The 20,427-nt window shown below is 37.4% G+C and overlaps 3 protein-coding genes across 6 annotated transcripts in view; 1 reads left to right on the forward strand and 2 right to left on the reverse strand.

Annotated features, from left to right (window-relative positions):
• The window catches only part of LOC131788627 (uncharacterized), a 76,706-nt gene that overhangs the window by 53,827 nt on the left and 2,452 nt on the right, over positions 1 to 20,427 (forward strand). For all 4 annotated transcript variants that reach the window (XM_066170802.1, XM_066170805.1, XM_066170804.1 and 1 more), the window contains 8 exons: positions 14,958 to 15,047; positions 15,616 to 15,705; positions 16,269 to 16,358; positions 16,878 to 16,958; positions 18,229 to 18,318; positions 18,932 to 19,021; positions 19,582 to 19,671; positions 20,188 to 20,268. In XM_066170802.1, coding sequence (XP_066026899.1) covers positions 14,958 to 15,047; positions 15,616 to 15,705; positions 16,269 to 16,358; positions 16,878 to 16,958; positions 18,229 to 18,318; positions 18,932 to 19,021; positions 19,582 to 19,671; positions 20,188 to 20,268 — 702 coding nt within the window. The remainder of the gene's footprint in view (positions 1 to 14,957; positions 15,048 to 15,615; positions 15,706 to 16,268; positions 16,359 to 16,877; positions 16,959 to 18,228; positions 18,319 to 18,931; positions 19,022 to 19,581; positions 19,672 to 20,187; positions 20,269 to 20,427) is intronic.
• On the reverse strand, positions 2,786 to 3,259 carry LOC136282799 (uncharacterized). The gene has a single exon (XM_066170723.1). It carries the CDS (start codon positions 3,257 to 3,259, stop codon positions 2,786 to 2,788), a length of 474 nt encoding a protein of 157 aa, XP_066026820.1.
• LOC136282800 (uncharacterized protein F54H12.2-like) lies at positions 3,994 to 5,958 on the reverse strand. Its single transcript, XM_066170724.1, has 2 exons — positions 5,812 to 5,958; positions 3,994 to 5,274 (listed from the first exon to the last, which is right to left on the reverse strand). The coding sequence occupies exons 1-2, from the start codon at positions 5,956 to 5,958 to the stop codon at positions 3,994 to 3,996; spliced, it is 1,428 nt and encodes a 475-aa protein (XP_066026821.1).

A 20,427-nucleotide genomic window follows, 5' to 3' on the forward strand; every position in this document is an offset into this window, starting at 1 on the left:
TTTTTGCGTAACTTGATGTAATGAATCTGGTTGGGCTCGTAATAATAGTTTCCTTCCAAGATTGGTTGGTAGTGTATTTGACGTGTAAGATCAGTCGTCTGATCTCCCATACGTACTGGAGCACAAAGCGAGGAATGCATATACAAGGTCCGTGGGTAAGGTAAGTTTAAGTAGGTACTTCACTTCCCTTAGTATTGTTAAGGTCCAGTTCGGATCGCTAAGAAGAAATCTATGATGTTTCACCGCAAATCGGTCTTTCCATGGGATCTCATACCTGTAATACGCCAAACTGGATGTGGTAAGCCTCCTATCATAACTCCACACCGTACCACGTTTAGTCACTGTGAGATTATGTGCCGGTCGTGATACATTACAATTCTCTTCAATAGGACCACTAAAAATATGACGATAACGCACTGTTTTTTTTTTCGTCCAACCTAACAACTCACACATGTCTCGAGGTAACTCAAAATAGAGACCGTCACGAACTTCTTGATGAGTTATATCAGTCGATTTTACCTTGTCTGCTGTCACAGTAATCGTTACTTTATCTTCATCTGTAATCACTTCAAATTGTGCGCTGTGTCCTGAAGAAAAATGACTCCCAAACGCCGAGCCCATATTCATAATACATTTTAAACGTTCTTCATCAAACAAGGATTTGAGTAAATCGTGAACTGTCTCGATACGATGTTGTTTGATGTCTCCGTACATGACATTGTAAGTCACTTTATGTTGTATATCCCCAATGGCTATTTTAATTCGTCCTGTGGTTAGCAAGATATCATCGTCTTTTAATCCTTTGAGGTAACTGGACACCTTAAAATCGTGTGGAAGCGAAATACTACTCAATCCCATTTCCCACTGTCTTTCTAAATCGGTGCGTTTGTCTAATCGATTTTTCTAAGAATTGTTTTTGTTGTCTGAAAAATATTTCAGACTCCCATCGTTACTGGGTAACGTCAAGTAGAAAGTATTACCTGACATGATGTGCTCTCGATAACGACACAACTACAAATGAACCGGAGACACACACTTTGTTGCATTTTCACAAGTTTTATTTCATCATTGTAGAGGTATTACAATTTTGTTTTAAGTTTAGCTTTCATGATTCGCTTGACAATTTGCTCGGTTAAACTCTTCTTGCCTAAAACTTATCGAATCCAGCTACCATCTTACGATCTGCAATATGTTTGTCAGCGAGTGATTTAGCTTTACTGTAATCAATATCGTGCTGTTTGGCTAATATATCAAGGCGATTAATTCCTGGATCACCACGTTTTAATCGCTTAGCTAATTTTGTACCTGGACCCATATACTGGTATCCAGGCCAATGAAACTCAACACCTAACTTTGAAATCCATTTCTGAATATCAAATTTTCCTCCACTCTGTCGTTTCCTTTTAGGCTTAGCTTGGACGGTTCTTGCCCCTCCCTTTGCCTTTCCTCGACTTTGGGGTTTCGTCATCTTCAAACGCTTGATACGGGTCGTAACCTCTCTTTTCCCAAGGTTCCCAGTTGCCAAATTCTTTGAGTCGTTCCAACTCCGTGCGATGCTTTTGCGGTGTGGGAATTGGAAGTTTTCGTTTCGTTTTTTGTATCTTTTGGGATGGAGCTGTGAGAAAAGGAATCTTGGACAATCCCGCTTTCGCAGCCGTGACGGGTTCGTTCTTGATCCTCGCAGGTGTGACAGGTTCCCTCTTAGGTGTCATCTGAGGTACGGCGGCTTATCCCCTCCTTTTTATGGATTTAATGAGTTCTTTTAACAATCCCTCCTGGAACCCCTCCATGATATTACCCTCATCGTCTCGAGGTGGAGGTTCTACACCACCGGCGGTAGGAATCTGTCTCAATTTGTCAGTAAGCTTGCGCTCTTGCATTAACAATTCTTTTACCACAGGTTCTTTTAAAGCAGCAGGAGTAGATGTATCTTCTAATAACAGTTTTGCTTCGGCGGCCACGCGTGCGGCTTTGTCCAGAAGAGTACTTTCGGTAATTTTTCCCTTGTAATAATCTATCAAAGCTCGAAACTAATCAGGTTTCACCATTAAGAACGTCTCCATAATCGCCACAAGGGCTCCACCACAAGTAAACGCAACCACCGAAACAGTTGAGCTATTGTGAGTCTACACTCGGTTGAATCCTTATAGTCACTGTCGTCGTTGTTGAATTGAATTGCAAATCAAACTTTATATCCGTGTCCATTTCGTTTATACCCTCTTGTACAGCGACAGTCATGATCTCTTGAAGCACTGACAGAACGCGTCGTTCATACCACTCCAAAAGCTACCGCCTGTTTGATTCACAAGTAATTGACGCCACTTTTTTAAAGAGTTCCTCCGTTTACCCAACTCTCTCAACATCACTCTATATTTCTTGAGTTTGGCAACGGTGGGCGGTGATAAAGGTATCTTTTTCTTCAACACGTTCAACGTGAATTCACTGACGGCATTGATTTGATCTTTACTAGCGTGAAGTAATTTTTCCATACGACGCTTTCTATTTTTCTCTTGTAAAATAGATTTTAAAAAATCCACATTTCTCTCGAAACTATTAATCATCGCTTTTTCTTTGTAAGAGCTTCTAAGCCTTTTTTAGCCCCAAACGATGCAGCTCCTCCAAGGGCACTTAAACCTAATGCTTTACCTCCAGGAATGAGGGCTGGAATGAGTGCCGCTGATGATAGGATACCTCCTTTTTGTCCTCTTTTGGCTAGTCTTCTTTTCACTCTTCTTCTCCTTCGGGTTGTAGGCATGCTGCGCTTATAACCAGGCATCTTTCTTATTTATTTCTCTCTATAACAGCATACACACCCTTCGTGTCGTAACAAGTGACTTAAAAGTCTCGTAGAATCTCTACTTGCAGGGTGTACGTTTAATAACAAATAACCATAGGGTCTGTCCGTACATGCATTATATATATCCATGACAGGTAGCCACTTGGTCGGGTATATCTGTAGCAGTAAGGTGCGCAACGCTACTTTATGTCTAGGATTTTTAAAGGCAATAATGTATTGCGTATTCCTAGAGATGGTCTTAGCATATTTTCCTTGAGGGAACATATCTTGGCAGATATAACACACGGTGACATTCATGTGGTGAGAATATTGAGTAAAAAGATTAAGTATTTCTCTGTCATCTCCTCCCTCCGACATGAGATCATCCAAGACAAGAATACCCCCTCGTTTATCTCCTAACCATGTTGTTAAATCGTCGTGGGAAGGCACTCCTTTAAAAGATTCTATGCCACAGCGTTGCATGTCGTCAAACTTATTTTGCCAGGATCCATAACAGTAACGCACGCGGGGCGGTCTTTCGTCAAAGAGGTCTAAATTTTCTAAAAGCAAGTGATGGAGAAAGGTGGTTTTTCCACAACTTGTAGGGCCCACAATCAAAATATTGGAAGGGAATTTGAAAGAAAATCCTGGTTCCACACACTTGAACATGATTGCTAAAAGCGAGTTACACAAAAATGACACGATTTTATTTCATTCCTTTTATTTTATTAACGATTGAATGATGTCTTCTAACATGTCGCCTACTTTACCATCGTTGCCTACATAATCCTTTTTAGAAAACATGGAAAAAAAACTCATCCATACTCTTACGTCTTGCTTTACACATTAAATAAATGATGACATAATTTCCACAACTTGCGGGTTTCACAGATTGTAATGCTCGAGTATTTTTACGCACGTATCGCCATCGGTTTAACCATACAATGAATATATGGTCAGAAATTCATAGGGGGTTAAATCTAAACCATAACTATCTAAAATTTTACAGCTATCGTGTTCGGTCCACACAGCTATCCAGTGTTCCCCAGGTTTGTCTGTAGTGTGGGTATTGACAATGTAAGCTCTCGGTTTCACACGTTCAGGCGACTCAGGTAGTTCGTCACAGGCTAAAGCACTCACAAAGTACTTGCGGAGTTCTGGATCGCTATCCGCTAAAGCGTTGAGTTGATTCGTAGTAAGCCACACAAACTCCATCACTAATGCACTTCCATGGTGGTAGCTCCTTTAATACCATCAATTTCAATAATGCTTTCATATTCAGCGTACACAATCACTGTTTTCTGAATTGCTTGCCCTGCACATTTAATGTGAATGTTGATGAAGCCTTCATTTTTAGGTAGAAGAACCGGGTCATCGTGTCTTCCATTGGCCACATTGGAAAACGCAAACAGCGTGCAATTTTTTCCATGACTCCAGTCTTTGAATCGCACCATGTTTCCTGCATTTCTGTACAGACAGCCAGTAGCATCCATTAATCGGTGATAACCCACCAAGTCTTTTTGACCATTAGCCGTGTTGAGTTCCAAAGTCTCGTAGGGGTATTCTTCTCCATTCACAATTTGTTTGATGTATTCCACCCCAAATTTTCCAAAGGCCAAGGGGTCTTCGTTGTATTGACCATTGAATGCAGAAGTTTTCAGAATACCAATGATGACCCTTTGGGGCACCTTTCCATTGAATGGGTTGTTGATTTCTTTGGAAATGGCCCCATTGTTTAGGGGAAACTGTCTCATCTCGGTACGGATCATGGGATACTTGGCTGGGGTTTTGGTCATCATACTCATCATGCTCATGTAGACGGTTGGGTTTAGGGACACCAGACAGAGAAAGAAGGTAAGTTTAATATCCTCTGGGTTGACTCGGACTACCTCATCAGGTGGATCGGCTTCTCCATTCATGAACAAAGCTGCTGGATTCAGATAAAATTCCAATTCCAAAAGAGTTTTGGGGACGATCCATTTTCCTTGGTGAAACGCGTCCTTAAACGGTTTCATTCTCAAGATTCTCCTCTTTCCTCCTGTATAGTAATCTCTTGCATCTGCTCTCTGTTTCTTGATGCTGTCTTGATGATTTGTAGAAAGAGCTGTATACGCGGCATCATCCATCTTGACATTTGCAGCGGTGTAGGTTACAGGAGAATCAATTTCGTTCCGCCATCCAGCTGGTTCGAGTATCGTCTCTCCATCATTCCTGTCATAATTAAGGATCGTCTGTATGAAAGCTTTAAGATGGTACATGTCCACTTGTTCGGTGAGTAGGGTGCCATTGGCTCTGAAATTGATTTGCTTAAAGAGGGTGTGTGCAATATTGTTGGCTGGTGAAGTCATCACACCCACATTGTTTGCGCGTGCTGTGAGATTGGCATTTTCTGTGGTTTTGAAACCCAAATCCAGTTGGGCAAAACTTCTCGAAAGATCGATGAGATCTGATCGTACACTTGGATAGGAGTACACTTGGATAGGAGTAATACTAGAAGTCTGAGGTGGTATTTTGACATATCAGTACGTATGGTAAAAAAATATGCATCGGTATCCCTTGTTCTGTTTGGATAGGGTCTGTACTTTAATCAAATCTGCTACCCATTGTTGATCAATGTCGAACACCACGACAGGTAAAAATTCTCCTCGTCGACGTCTGGGTTTGTGAAGCGTGTACGCCAATTTTTCCTATAATTCTTTTTTACCTTGAGCGATAGAGATCCTTTGAGCTTTGGTATACGGTGCTACACCACCCAAACTACCGACGACACCAGGTTCGTCATACAACTCCTGTGATTCTCTCTTTTGTTTTCATTTTTTCATCCTTGATACCTTTTTCAATTTTCTTAACCATGATAAATGACACCAAAGTTTGAAATAATGGTAAGTGTCCCAGTACTTATGAAGGTACTGCGTATACAAGTGAATCCACGTCTTATATGTATACTTCGCATCATAGTATCTCATAAACGTCACCAAATGAAAGATACGGTCGTGTAGTCGATGTAGGTGTGGTTTCGCGACAAACTTAAACACCTCATCTTCCATGTCTTCGGGAACCCATTCGTAAGGGATTTTATGCGGCTCATCCTCTTCGTAGACGATACGTGTGATGCGATCACAAAGCCACGACACCACTCGATAATGTAAGTAGCATAGACATTGACTCCACGAGGTAGGCATGATAAACTAATGATTTTTTTTCATCGCCGACCCTTTTTATAATGCTTGACATTATCTATCATGCCTTTGAAAGCCTGTTTTCCCAGAAGTTTACCAAGTATTCCAAAACCTGGTGCAGGACCCGATAACAACATACTTGCTGCGTAAGCTAATTTATCTGTAAGAGAGGGGCCTCAACGAAGAATTCTCTTAACCCTCCTCACAGAAGCACCCCCACGTTGATTGCGTTTTCTTCTTTTAATCACTGACCGTCTTACACTCCTCATGATTGACACAGAAAAACGACACAGTGTTTTTGGTGATACAACTTTTATTTATTTATCCATATTATCTTCTAGAAACTGTACATCACGAGCAATACATTCTAAGTCTTTATCCGACAATCCTTATCGTCCAGCTAATTTCCTAAACTTAAGCATACCAATCAACCAAGCGATTTCAACATGATCGTCCATAGACAATGTATCTAGCCTTGTGTCTTTACCCTTCAACCGTGCGATTTCAAGATGGTCTGTACTTATGCCATCTACAAAAAATTAACAAAACTTGGAATTACAACTACAAAACGTGTATTTTTACATCTGGTAAAAGAAAAGTTTCAATGAACGCTATGTTTCTCCATTAACAGTCACTTTATCGACATAAGGTGCGATTAATTGTGCTACCCATAAAACAGCTATCTTATGTTCCTCATTCTCGTCTATGACTAAAAATTAATACATTTGACTCTTATTACTTTCTTTGAAGTAAAGGAAAAAGGGCTTCTAATAACTCAGCAAATGTCATCTTGACATCTAGTCCTGAAATGAATCATTCACATCAATCCGTAAGAATTTGCACTGACCTCTTATTGGGTTTAAAGCGCCACCAGGTAAAAAGATCACAGTTATGTCGACTGGGTGGTTTCAGAAACTTACCCCCTCCCTCTCTCTCACATTTATTCCAACCATGTTTTACAGTATGGCGTCTGAAAAGTCGATGTGGCTACATCACCCGCTCCAATATGGTCCAATACGAAGTTTAAGATCTTTTTAACTTCTTAGCTAACGTCCAAAGTCTGGCTGCTCGCTGTAATGGACAGAACTGGGGAAGGCGCTCCAAAAAGTCGTGAATAACAGCGGAGACAGTTAAACTCTCACTTCCTTCGCAAACCCCTTAAGCAAGGAAACGGACCTGGCCATAGGGAGAGGGCGCTGGGGGCAAAAGTTATCGTGCGAATGGACCCTTCCCCCTTCCTCTTGGATAGTTCTGTCGACGATTTTGAATGTTTTGGCCGAAAAACAAAACTTGAAAATTGATTGCAATTTTCAATTTTCAGACTTTCGCCGAAAACAGAAAAACTAAGCCATGCCACAGACTGCAACATTGTCGGAAAAGCAAAATTGCCGCTCACTTTCATTTTTCTCTTTATTGTTGACAGGATTAAAGTAAAAATACAGTACTCAACCAAAAGGAAAAAAAGTAAAAATTTTTGATTTGGCACTTTCGTTTTTTTATGATAAAAAGTGACGAAAATCAAAAATTGACATCGATTTTCAATTTTTGATTTTAAATGAAAATTGAATGGACGAATGACGCACGGACCCCGGAGGCATCACAGAAAGCCAATCAGGATAAAACTTTGGTACGAGCAGAATTTTACACCACATCACACATCCAATAGTTGTATTACATTAAAGTGAAGGAGGGAGGACAGAAACTCTGCTGAAAGGATTTGCTAAAGCGTTAAAGCGTTAAAGTAAGTAGTAAAGATTTCGAAAAGTAACTCCTTCTTTGGAGAGGGATCCGTTCCACGGCATCGTGCCTAGACTGCCTTGGTAGTAAAATGGGCGTTGTTCAGAACCCTTGTGCCTTAGAGAGGTATCTTTACAATCGTGTGGAAGTCTTTGTTTTCAACATTTTCTTTTTGTATTTCGCCATATTCGTTTCCCATGAAACTCGTACGTTCTTGGTTTCCGTGCTCAAATCAGCACGTTTTACAGGAAATGGATTCAGAATTTTTTCCTAGGAGAGGTGCAGTACTAATGATGACGTATCTGACAGGTGAAAAAACAAATTTTAAAACTGAAAGACGAAGAAGAAGAAAGCCTATGACAAGGCAATAATAATAAAATGGGAGTTGTTCAGAAAAATTTGTGTCCCAGACTAGCTTTCTTTACAAATGTGAAAAATTATTTGTTCTCGTCATCTCTTTTTTCGTATTATGTATTTATTGATTGATCGAGTGGGAGTGGGAGTGGTAGACGCTGCATTTCATTGGTAACGATGTAGATAAAGTAGTCGATGGTTTAAACAGAGCCCTTTCAGAGATTTCACACTGGTGCAGAAACAACAAACTAACTAATCACGCTGGGAAGTCCGAGGCCATGATCATATCACACAGAGCTTTCTACGGCCCACTAAGACCCCTTAAACTGGGAGATAAGATACTGAATGTTGTTCACGAAACAAGATGTCTGAGGGTCATTACTGATCCCCAGCTCTCCTGGAACAGCCACTCAGAGCACCTCTGTAAATCCTTTGGAAAGAAAGTGAGGCAACTTAAAAGATTTAAACATTTACCAAAGAGTGAACTAGAAACAATTTACTTCAGCAGCATTGTCCCTACTATCACCTATTGTAGCTTAGTCTGGGGCACCAGCACACCGCCTTTGATGAACAGCTAAAACCATATACAGATTGCCACGGGACATATCAGATCAAGATGCCCTAGAAAGTACTGGATGGGAGCCGTTATCAAACCAATATAAAAAGAAGCTTCTCATCTTAATGTACAAAGTAAATAGGAACATTACCCCAGATAAAATAGCAAACCTCTTTAGTATTGCCAATCCACACTATAACCTCGGAAATAGTAATCACTTCGTTACACCCAGATAAAACTTGGACATTGGCAGGAATTCCTTAAGATACAGAGGCCCACTAGCTTGACAACTTACACCTACCTCTCTCAAACATTCCCACTCCCTCAGGAACTTTAAGAACCTTCTAAAAGAACGTCGGCATAAAAAAATTATTAATGATCTTAGCTTTCTCAAAGAAACAAGTATGGTATCCCACAAGAATCAAGATTTTAAATAATTTTAGTATTGTAATTTTAATCCCATAAGAATCACGATTTTAAATATCTTCAGCATTGTTATTTTGAACAAATTTTATAACAGTACACCTAGATAGTTTTAGCTGAACAGTTCGTAGTTTAGTCCGTAGGCCTTTAATTTAAGAATTAAGATTTTAAATACTTTTAGTGTGTAGCTTTGATCCGATTTAATAATAGTACACTTAGATTCCTAGCTAAATTCCGTAGACGGTAGGTCCACATCAGCCTCCAGCTGCCTTCAATTTAACCTACTATACCAAATAAAGTATGTATGTATGCATGTATGTATGTGTGTATGCGTGCGTGTGTGCGTGCGTGTGCGTACGCGCGTGCGTGCGTGTGCGTGTGCGTGCGTGTGCGCGTGCGTGTGTGTGCGTGTGTGTGCGTGTGTGTGTGTGTGTGTGTATGTATTTGGCTCGAGGTCATACGTGCGGAGCGAGCGCTTTGCCATGAAACTCTTAGGTTTTTGCTTTTTGTACACAGATAAGTATGCTTAGCGGCCTCTCATAATTTGGTGATTGTTTTCTTCTCTAATGGTTCTTGTGTAAGATTTTCATTTATTTCAGTCGCATGATTCCCCACATGAATAGAAAGTGACATGAGCGGCCCTATACATGAAATTATCTCGAGCCGCTGAAGAGCTAACGCTGATCTATGGGCTCAACTTCCTTGATATCTTAGCACTCACTGAATTTAGCCATGGACGTTCTATCCTGTGCTAGATGGAGTCAAACGTGTATGTTCTTTACGAATTTACTTTGATTGTGATATTTAGTGGGGTGAAACTTATCGATTCCTGGAATAAATTAGAGCAATAGTGACAATGGCGTGTTCAAGCGCATCTACTGCTGCCAGTAGCGAAGAGGAGAAAAAAGAACAGAGGCTTATTGATGCCATGTTTCTCTGTGACGAGTGGAAATCTTCGAAAGGTGGAATATCAACTTTCAATCGCGAATTAGCTATTAATTTGGCAGAGACAACGACTGGTAGCATGAATATCCACTGCTATGTCTCGAGAAGCGATGATCAGGACAGAGAAGATGCTGAATAACATGGAGTGAATCTAATCACCGCTCAGACTGTTGCTGGATCACGAGATCCCCTAGATTTGTTGAAAGCTCCACCTCCAGAGCTTCCGAATCCGCATATTGTGATTGGTCATAGCAGAAAACTTGGAACTCCAGCATGCTTCATTGTACGAGCTACAAGATGTAAATGGATTCAGTTTGTCCACGTCTTCTGCGAGGACCTTGGAAAGTTCAAAGAAAGTACTGCCACGATTGTTACAGATACGATTGAGGAGAACGAAGAGAAGCACAAGCTGGAAATTGAGTTGTGTAAAGCAGCGGATGCAATTGTCGCTGTCGGCTCACGTCTACAACAGAAGTACAGCAGAAGTTTACCAAATGTGAAAGTGGAGATCATCACCCCTGGAATTATAAAAAGGTTTTGCAACGAATCGATAGAATTAAGTAAGTCTTACATGCTGATGAAGAAATTCAACGTCTTCATGTTCGGCCGAGCAACCGTTGAAGACCTTACGTTAAAGGGTTATGATATAGTAGCAAATGCCATAGGTTCCCTTGGAGAGGAATTTGAGCTCACATTTGTTGGCTCATCTCCTGGTGAACACCGAAACATAGAGCAGTGGTTTCTCCAGAAGACATGCATCAAACGCAAGCAGATAACCATTCGTGGTTATTGCACTGAACCGGATGAACTGAAAGGAATGTTTCGCCAATCAGACCTGGTTGCTCTTCCTTCACGTACTGAAGGATTTGGGTTAGTTGGTCTCGAAGCCATTTCTGCTGGTGTTCCTGTACTTATCTCTGGTGAATCTGGCATAGCTGAGGCTTTGCAAAAAGTAGAAGGTGGAAAAAAATTCATTGTTGCATCAGATGAAGATAAAGATGAATGGGCACGAAGGATCAAAGAGATGTACGAAGAAAGCGCAGAAGAGAGAGAAGCCAATGCTGTGAAGCTTCGGGAGAACTATAGGAAAGTTTACTCTTGGAAAACAGAATGTGAGAGGTTTAAAGGGCTGATTGAGAAAGTAGTGGAGAATGGTATGTTCAGTGATTTTATCTTTGCTTAAATTTTAGGTGCAGGGGATGTTGCTTTAACCTTCTGTGCGTGGAAATATAAAACCTTATGTAAAAGACTAAATGTAGGTACATGTAGATAGTGCCGCTATATTGCATGATTTATTTCTTTAAATATTTTGATATGGATAAACCAGCAGTAATAGTTCCCTCTCAGTCACTATTACCTCTTTCTCACTTTCTTCCATCATTGCAGATACATTTATGAAATTCGTCATGTTACAAAAATTTTTTGTGTACTGGGTACTATTCAATTGTGAGGTTGCAGTGCAATTTCAGATTTTGGGCAAAGGAAAACTGGTGTAGCAGCCCTCTAATAATGAGGACCTGCAAGCAGACTATCATCCAATATCTTTGAAGTTAAGTGTGATATTAATAGTTTCAAGTGGATTTGAAGTACAATTTTAACTAAGGCACTTTGCTCCAAATCAACAGATGAAAAATTAAATATCAAGGTCGACGCAGAACACGTGAAACTTGCAGATCATGACACTTATAGTACAGCTTCAGTTTCAGCGATGGAGCCAGCAGGATATCAGAAGGCATCCACAGCTTCAGACACAAAGAGAAAAAGACAATCTGATGCAGAGTTAGAGGATCTCCAACCGCTTAAAGAGAAAGTCATGTGCTTAATTGCTATGAATTACCTTCGTACTACACCGCCACAGAGCAGGGATGAACATAGTGAGTTTCAGAAATACTTGCAAGAAATGAAGGTACTCATTACAGGTGTTTCTGTGGGAAGTTTGGTGATAACAGTGAAGTGCGATTCTCTTAAGAGCTTGGAGGAATTGTGGGAAGATTACTCGCGCGGCCTTTTGGATAAGATGGTTCAAGATTGTTTTGTGACTGAAAAGATCTTGAAGGAACTTAACCTGGCAGAACTGAAGCTGAAAACAACAATGGACATAGAAGAGTACATTGCATACAAACTGTACTTTCTTGGGAAGGATACACTGAGAGGTCAAGTGAAATTTCAGGAAAAATGTTTTGAAATGATTAAAAACACAATGCATCACTCATTCAATATGTTGCATCATAGGGTTAACACTCATGTAGAGAGGGGTCCAGGTTTTGATCAAGATAGAACTAATTGTCTCATGAATAAGCTCATGCTGACTATGTAAGCCATGACAATCTACTTCCAGAATTTATTTGTTTTCAAGAAATTTCTTTTATTTTCCTTTCTGTCTGGTTGTATTTGTCTTTTCTTCAAATATAAAAGTAATAAAATAAAACAAGCTAAAATAAAAATTGGCAAGATTTTTGTTGGAGGGGCTATCAAAAAAAAAGTTACCCGTATTTGTGTCTGGGATTTTTATAAAAAACTATTTGAGGTGTGTTTTATGGCTTTAAATGTCATTATTGAATGATTGCCTCATTATTAATTTTTGTTTTATTTTAAATCTGATTATAGGTGCTTTATCTTCTAAATTCCACTCCGAAAGTTCAACCAGTGAAAGTCCACAAAAACAAGAAGAGCTGAAAAAATGGAAACAGAAGATGAAAATTGCTGAGACAGGGAAAATGAAAGGTAAAAACAAAATTAAAAGATGTATTAAGTTATTATGGAAAGTTCTTGTGAACAGTAATAACATTTTATTATTTGACAAAACTTTGAAGAACTATCTCAATGCAATAATGTGATGTAAGTACTATTTTAAAGAATGCAACTTATGGGAAACAACAAACAGTACTTCTGAAGAGAGGCTGTGAATGCTAATCTCTTCCTGAACTTTTTGCTCTTAGGTACTTCACCCCTCACTGTAATACCCACTACTGGTCATGGAAAAGAACGTATGGAGGAAGGGCAGGGAAGGAAAGGTGAAGAGGAAGCTCAGTTTGAATTAATTTCTGAAGTGAATATGTTCAGTGTGTTCAGCTATGATGTTAAGTGTAAAGAAGTGTGCTTTTGGGATTAAACATTTAAGGTTGCTAGGGTCTGTAGGGTAAAACTAACCTGACAAATATTTGAAATACTTTTAGTTCTCATTAAAAAGATTAATTTGGAAGAAATTAAAATTCAATTTAGTTTTCCCTAAGGGAATGTTAAGATGGTGGTGGTTGGGATGGTGAAACAGTATTAATAATAATAATAATAATAATTATAATAATAATGAAATAATCATTAAAATAATAGTATAATAATAGTATGATAAAGGTTTTTTTCAACCTTAATCATTAACTATGTAGTGATTACCTGATATTGATGATGTAATTTAGATGACTTTCATGCACTTTATACTGATGGTCACATGTTGGTTTCCCGTGTTATTATCTGTGAAATAAAAGTATTAATATTGCTGTAAATTATGTAAAATAATGTAAATTAATACGAATATGATTGTACCTGATTCTGTACTAATGTGGAATGGAATTTGAGTTGGTTTGTGGAATTAAAGTAATATGCATGAGATATATATGTGTATATGAAATAGTTGTTTCATCAGCTTTTATAAATCTATCTTTAGCTACAAGTTGGTATGCCTGTTTTAGCTGTTTATCAGTAGAAAAGCTAATCTCTCTGTGTGTGAATTTTGTTTGTAGGCATGTTGCCTTTTCCTGGATCTTCCACCTTTGATCCTGAAGGAGAACTAGAAGAGCTACACATGAAACTGCAAAGAATGGAAGGTGAATGAATGATGCTGTTAAATTAAATTTCATGATAAAACTAAACTAGGAATGCTTTTAAATACATTTAGTTCTCATTCAAAATATTTTTTTTGAAAGGAAATTACATCCCTCACTCTGTGTTTTGCTTTAAGGGAACATTAAGATAGTAGAGGCTGAGGATAGTGAAACAGTATAAAATTATTTACTAAGTTTTTTCAATGTTGATCATAAATTGTGCCATAAAAAGGTGACAGTGAGATAGTTTAGATAGATTTTGTACACCATATACAGTCAGCAATCACATGTTGTTTGACCTGTTATCAAGTCACTATTAAAAGTAACACCATGAATTGTTCTTTGTACTTTTCCCTCAGGTATTTCACCCTCCTCTTTACTGTCCACTGCTGGTCACAAAAAAAAAAACTGGAAGTGAGATGCAGCACTATGAAATTTCAGGAAAAGAAAGGTGAGTGAAAAGAGACCCTGAAGCTAAGGATAAGTCAAAATTAAAATTTTAAGGTAATAAATAGAATGCCCTTCAATTCTTTTGGCATTTATGTCAGTTGTTACTTTTCCAAGTACAGTTGACTCCTGTTACTGCAGACACCCTTGGGGGAGATTTAGTGTCCATATTAGTAAGAGACAAATTTCATATGTTTATAGAAACAAAACATAGGAAATTCTCATGTTCCCACCCAATTGAAGAATGGTTTCTTTATTTTCCTCTACCATAATGTCATTTTATAATATGCAAGTCAGGATTTTTGACAAAGTATTTAAGTGTCAGCTATAGCGAGAGAAAAAACAAGTAAAACATCACAGCAATAACAAGGTTCCTTAATAAAGGGAATTTATTTCAGTCATTTCTTTATGCATTTTCCCTGGGGCTGGCTCTTGTCCACAGTGGTGGGGTGTCTGTAAAAGCAAGGTTTCTGCTGGGCAAGAGTCAATTGTAGATTAATCCAAATTTGGCATTGTCTCAATCTCTACTGTAGCTAAATATGGTATTAAGTCTGCAAACATAATAGTTGTTTTCTACAGTGATCATGGTTTTATAATGGAGAACTAACACTATTTTACGTTAACACGACAATTTGCTGTTAGCACAGGTATACCTGTTGTTATCTTTCCTGTGTAAAGTAAGAAACTGAATTTTGAAAATCTCTGTATACCTTTGCTTTCAGGTTCTTCATCTCCCCCTCTTCTCTCCACCACTGATCTTGAAGAAAAGCTAGGAAAAGTATGTGTGGACATTAAGACGCTGAGAATGGAAGGTGAATAGAAAAATTCATATCTTATCATTCTTAAGGAGAAACTGATCCAAGAATGCTAATAACTGTCCATAAAGTTTGCCTAGGCTTAAAAATGAGCTAAAATATTGAAAAGTAAAAACCAAATATTCTCAACACTGGGTCATCATCAGGGTGAAGAGACCTAGTGTCACAAATGTTATGTTTTTACTTTTTTAAAATATTTTTAGCCATGTAAACAGCCCAATGCCTTTAAATGTTTTCTTATTTTTTCCAGTAAATACTTGTAAGATGAATTATTCCCTTTATGAGATATTAACCTTTTTCTGTCCTTACTTTTGTCCAATAAAACTGTTAAATGCTCCCAGCTATTATTTACTAACTTAGTTTTTTTATGGAACATATTTTCAATTCGGTTTTGCTGTTAGATTTATAATTTCAGGCTGTGGCATGTTATAATGAAACAATACTTAAAAATAGCTAATTTCATTGTTCTCTCCCTTCACCTCTGTACATGTTATTATGCCTTTATTTTTTTATATCTGGTGAGGTACTAAGTGCTAAATATATTTCTGCGTACCTTTGCTCTCAGGTAGTTCTCCTGACCTTCAATTTTCAACCATTGATCTTGAGATAAAACTAGCTGAACTAAGCATGGAGCATCAGAGGCTCAGAATGCAAGGTGAATGTAAAATGTGTATTGATTTATTTATTCAAATCATACATTTTCAAGGGAAACTATTCGTTAACAATGATAACCCTGCTTACTTTATATAAGTGAGATTGCTGTCTTATACTTTCACCTATTATGTATTATGTAAGTGTCAACTTTTATTTGAAATTTTCCTTAATTTCAGTTTTTCCTTACTCTGTGCTGTGGTAAAAGGGAATATTAAGTTGGCCATGGCTTATTATGATGAAATAGTATTTCTAAATGGTTGATTTCAACAATTACTATAAAATTTTAAGTGATCAATCAAAGACACCATAAATTGTACCTTCACATGACTATAATGTTACAATGTTATTTAATATGGCTTTAATATGGCTAATCATGATGAAATAGTATTTCTAAATGGTTAATTTCAACAATTACTATACTAGATGATTAATTGAAGATATTACAAACTTTACCTTCACATGACCATAATGTTATGTTGGTAAATACCTGTTTTTAACCATTTATGTAAGGTAACGCACTGAATGCTAAATACAGTGTATCCTTCTGTTTACCTTTCCTTTCAGGCACTTTGCTTCCCCCTAAACTCTTTACTGCTAATCTTAAAGAGAAAGTAGACAATCTACTTATGAAACTTACCAGGCAAAGAGTGAAAGGTGAGTGAAACATGCATATTGGCTCTGTTAAACAGGGAAAAAGAAATATGGAAAGTGATATGAGGAAATGGTTCCACTACTTTACATCCTCTGGAATAAAGGCTTGATTTTTTTTTAAGCAGAATACTCTTAGGTAAAACTCTTTCTATTTCTTTGTTATAAAGGACTCCTAAATGGTTTGTATGTGTTGTATTTTATCTTTCTTGGGCAACTTATGTAATGAATAGGATGAATTTCAAAAACCTGTAGCCAAAATATCAGAAAATGAAAAATAACAATTGAATGACAAATCCCGCATGAGACGCTTTAATGTGTTGTGGACCAGATAATTTACTCATTGCTCTTATATTTCCAAGCCTTACATGCAACTTGCAAAACATTTGTGCTCATTACATGTTAAAACATCATATGATGTGTATTTGCTCAATATTTAAGATACCCCTTCCTCTTATATAATGCTATGAACCAAGAATGATGTTGAATGCTTTAAACCATTTTGCTGCTTACTTGTTCTTTCAGGTAGTTCACCTCCCCCTGTTTCTACCATTGAAGTAGGTCTAGAGGAACTACTTAAGAAACTACAGAAAAGTAGGATGGAAGGTGAATAAATAATGCACAGTTAGAGAGAAAATGATTGTGGTAGAATGCTATTGAAACACTTCCACTTCTTTATCAAAGTGCCTTTTTCCACAGAAGTCCGCAGAACACCTGCACATTTACTACATGTACTATTAAAGCATATACGTATATTTATAAGTGAAAGAATCAAAGAGGATGCATCGATTCTCTGTTACTCAGACTAAAAGTTCTGTCTGAGGAGCGCTTAGGCGCGAAACTCAGAGTAACAGAGAATCGATGCGTGCTCTTTGATTCTTTCACGTATATGTACTCACCACTGCTACCACAGCATTGAGCACTTTATGCCAAGGTAGACACTACCCCCACATTTATGTATATATATATATATATATATATATATATATATATATATATATATATATATAATTATGCTTTAATAGTACATATAGTAAAGATGCACGTCAGTAAACTTTTCAGTGCATGTGGGAGGGTCTCAATTTTGTTTACTGTTAACCGTAAAACAGCAAAAAAATTACATATTAGGTGTATAAATTGACAAATTTCAACCATCAGTCGTAAAAAGGGTCCACTGAAAAAATTTCTTTTAAACTTTTTATCAGAAACAAATTAATCATTGGCTGTAAAATGGCCCACCTTTTAAGTGTTAGCTGTAAAATGGCCAAAACTTTTATTGTTAGCTGTAAAAGCCCAAACTCCATTAAGAACCTCATGCAGCCCATGCATTAAAGAAATTTTGCAGTAATGTTCTATGACAGAAATGATCGACAACATGACATGTTGATGTTATCTTTGAATGGCAAATAAGCCTTCTGTGTTCTGTCACAGTCTATGACAACATTGACACTAACATTGTCTTCAAGAGTAGTTCCTTATTGCAAAATAAAAAACAAGTAAATTGTCACAGCAATAGCCAGAGTCCATTATGAAGGGAGTTTATTTCAGTCATTTCTTTACATGTTACCCCTGGGGCTGGCTCTTGTCCACAGTGGCAAGGTGTCTGCAATAGCTCAGTGTCCCTAGGGCGATTAGATTAATCCAAATTTGGGATTGTCTCATTCTCTACTTTAGCTAAAGGTGGTATTGAGTCGGCGTGCAGTAAAAATACATAATAGTTGTTTTCAACAATGATCATGGTGTTAGAATGGAGAACTAACGATATTTACTTTAACATGATGATAAATTGTTGTTGGCACAGGTATACCTGTGGTTATCTTTTCTGTGTAAAGTAAGAAACTGAATTTTGAAAAGCTTTGTATACCTTTGCTTTCAGGTTCTTCACCTCCCCCTCTTCTCTCCACCACTGATCTTGAAGAAAAGCTAGGAAAAGTATGTGTGGACATTAAGAGGCTGAGAATGGAAGGTGAATAGAAAAATTCATTTCTCGTCATTATTAGGGAGAAACTGATCTAAGAATGCTAATAGCTGTCCATAAAGTTTGCCTAGGTTTAAAAATGAGCTGAAATATTGAAAAGTAAAACCAAATATTTTCAACACTAAGTCATCATCAGGGTGACAATATGACCTAGTGTTAAAAATGTTTGGTTGTTATTTTTATATTTTAGCCATGTAATGGCTCAATGCCATTAAATGTCTTCCCTTTTTTTCCAGAAAATACTTGTACGATAAATTATTTCCTGTATGAGACATATGCCTTTTTCTATCCTTATTTTCATCCAAAAATACTGTGAAATACACTGAGCTTTTATTCAGTAACTTAGTTTTGTTAAGGAAAATATTTTGAATTAAGTTTTGCCTCTTAATCCATAATTTCAGTCAGAGGTAGTATTGAATTGGCTGTGGCAATTGTGATAACGAAATAATAATTACAGATAGCTTATTTCGCAATGATATAATAGAAAACTTGCACCATTGTTCTTTCACTTGACCTTGATACATGTTAGTGTGCTGTAACTTTTTTTTTATCATGTGAGGCTCCAAGTGCTAAATATATTTCTGTGTACCTTTGCTCTCAGGTAGTTTTCCTGTCCTTGACTTTTCATCCATTCATCTTGAGAAAAGACTAGCAGAACTACACATGGAGCTTATGAGATTCAGAGTGGAAGGTAAATAAAAAATGTTTATTGATTCACAAGAGAGTAATAAATGCAAGAATGCTATAAGTGGCTTTCACCCGTGTCCAATTATCACTTTTCAAGGGAAATTATTCCTTGTTTAAAAGAACCTGTTATCTAATTTTATTACTATTGATCAATGCTTCCAGTCCTTGTTCTAATCATTCATTTTCAAGGGAAATTATTCCTTAGTAAAGATAACCCCTCTTCCTTTATAGTTATCAAGTGAGACTGCTGTCTTATACTTTCAGCTGTAAATGTTATGTAAAGTGTTATTTTTTAGATGAAATTTTTCTTAATTTATTTTTTCCTAATTCTGTGGTGTGGTAAAAGGGAATATTAACTTGGCCATGGCTTATCATGATGAAATAGTATTTCTAAATGGTTAATTTCAACAATTACTATACTAGGTGATTAATTGAAGATATAACAAACTTTACCTTCACATGACCATAATGTTACAATGTTGGTAAATACCTGTTAACCATTTATGTAAGGTAAGGCACTGAATGCTAAATACAGTATATCCTTCTGTTTACCTTTCCTTTCAGGCACTTTGCCTCCCCCTAAACTCTTTGCTGCTAATCTTGAAGAGAAAGTAGACAAACTACTTGCCAAACTTACCAGGCAAAGAGTGAAAGGTGAGTGAAACATGCATATTGGCTCTGTTAAACAGGGAAAAAGAAATATGGAAAGTGATATGAGGAAATGGTTCCACTAATTTACATCCTCTGGAAAATAGGCTTGATTTTTTAAGCAGAATACTCTTAGGTAAAACTCTTTCTATTTCTTGTTATAAAGGACTCCTAAATGATTTTGTATGTGTTACATTTCATCTTTCTCGGGCACCTTATGTGATGAATAAGATGCATTTCAAAAACCTGTAGCCAAAATATCTGAAAATGAAAAATGATGATGGAATGAAAAATCCCTTATGAGACGCTTTTACTTATGTGTGACCGGATAATTTACTCATTGCTCTTATATTTCCAAGCCCCTCATGCAATTTGCAAAACATTTGTGCTCATTACATATTAAAACACCATATGATGTGTATGTGCTCAATATTTAAGATACCCCTTCCTCTTATATAATGCTATGAACCAAGAATGATGTTGAATGCTTTAAACCATTTTGCTACTTACTTGTTCTCTCAGGTAGTTCACCTCCCCCTGTTTCTACCATTGAAGTAGATCTAGAGGAACTACTTAAGAAACTACAGAAAAGTAGGATGGAAGGTGAATAAATAATGCACATTTAAAGAGAAAATAGCTGTAGTAGAATGCTATTGGAACATTTCCACTTCTTTATCGAAGTTCTTTTTCCACGGAACTCTGGAAACCCAGTCATCAGCCGTCATGTAGTGAGAAGACAACCTCCCATTGCACTAAAAAATA

The sequence above is a fragment of the Pocillopora verrucosa genome, chromosome 8, assembly GCF_036669915.1.
Source record: "Pocillopora verrucosa isolate sample1 chromosome 8, ASM3666991v2, whole genome shotgun sequence".
In the NCBI taxonomy this organism is placed as follows: Eukaryota; Metazoa; Cnidaria; class Anthozoa; order Scleractinia; family Pocilloporidae; genus Pocillopora; species Pocillopora verrucosa.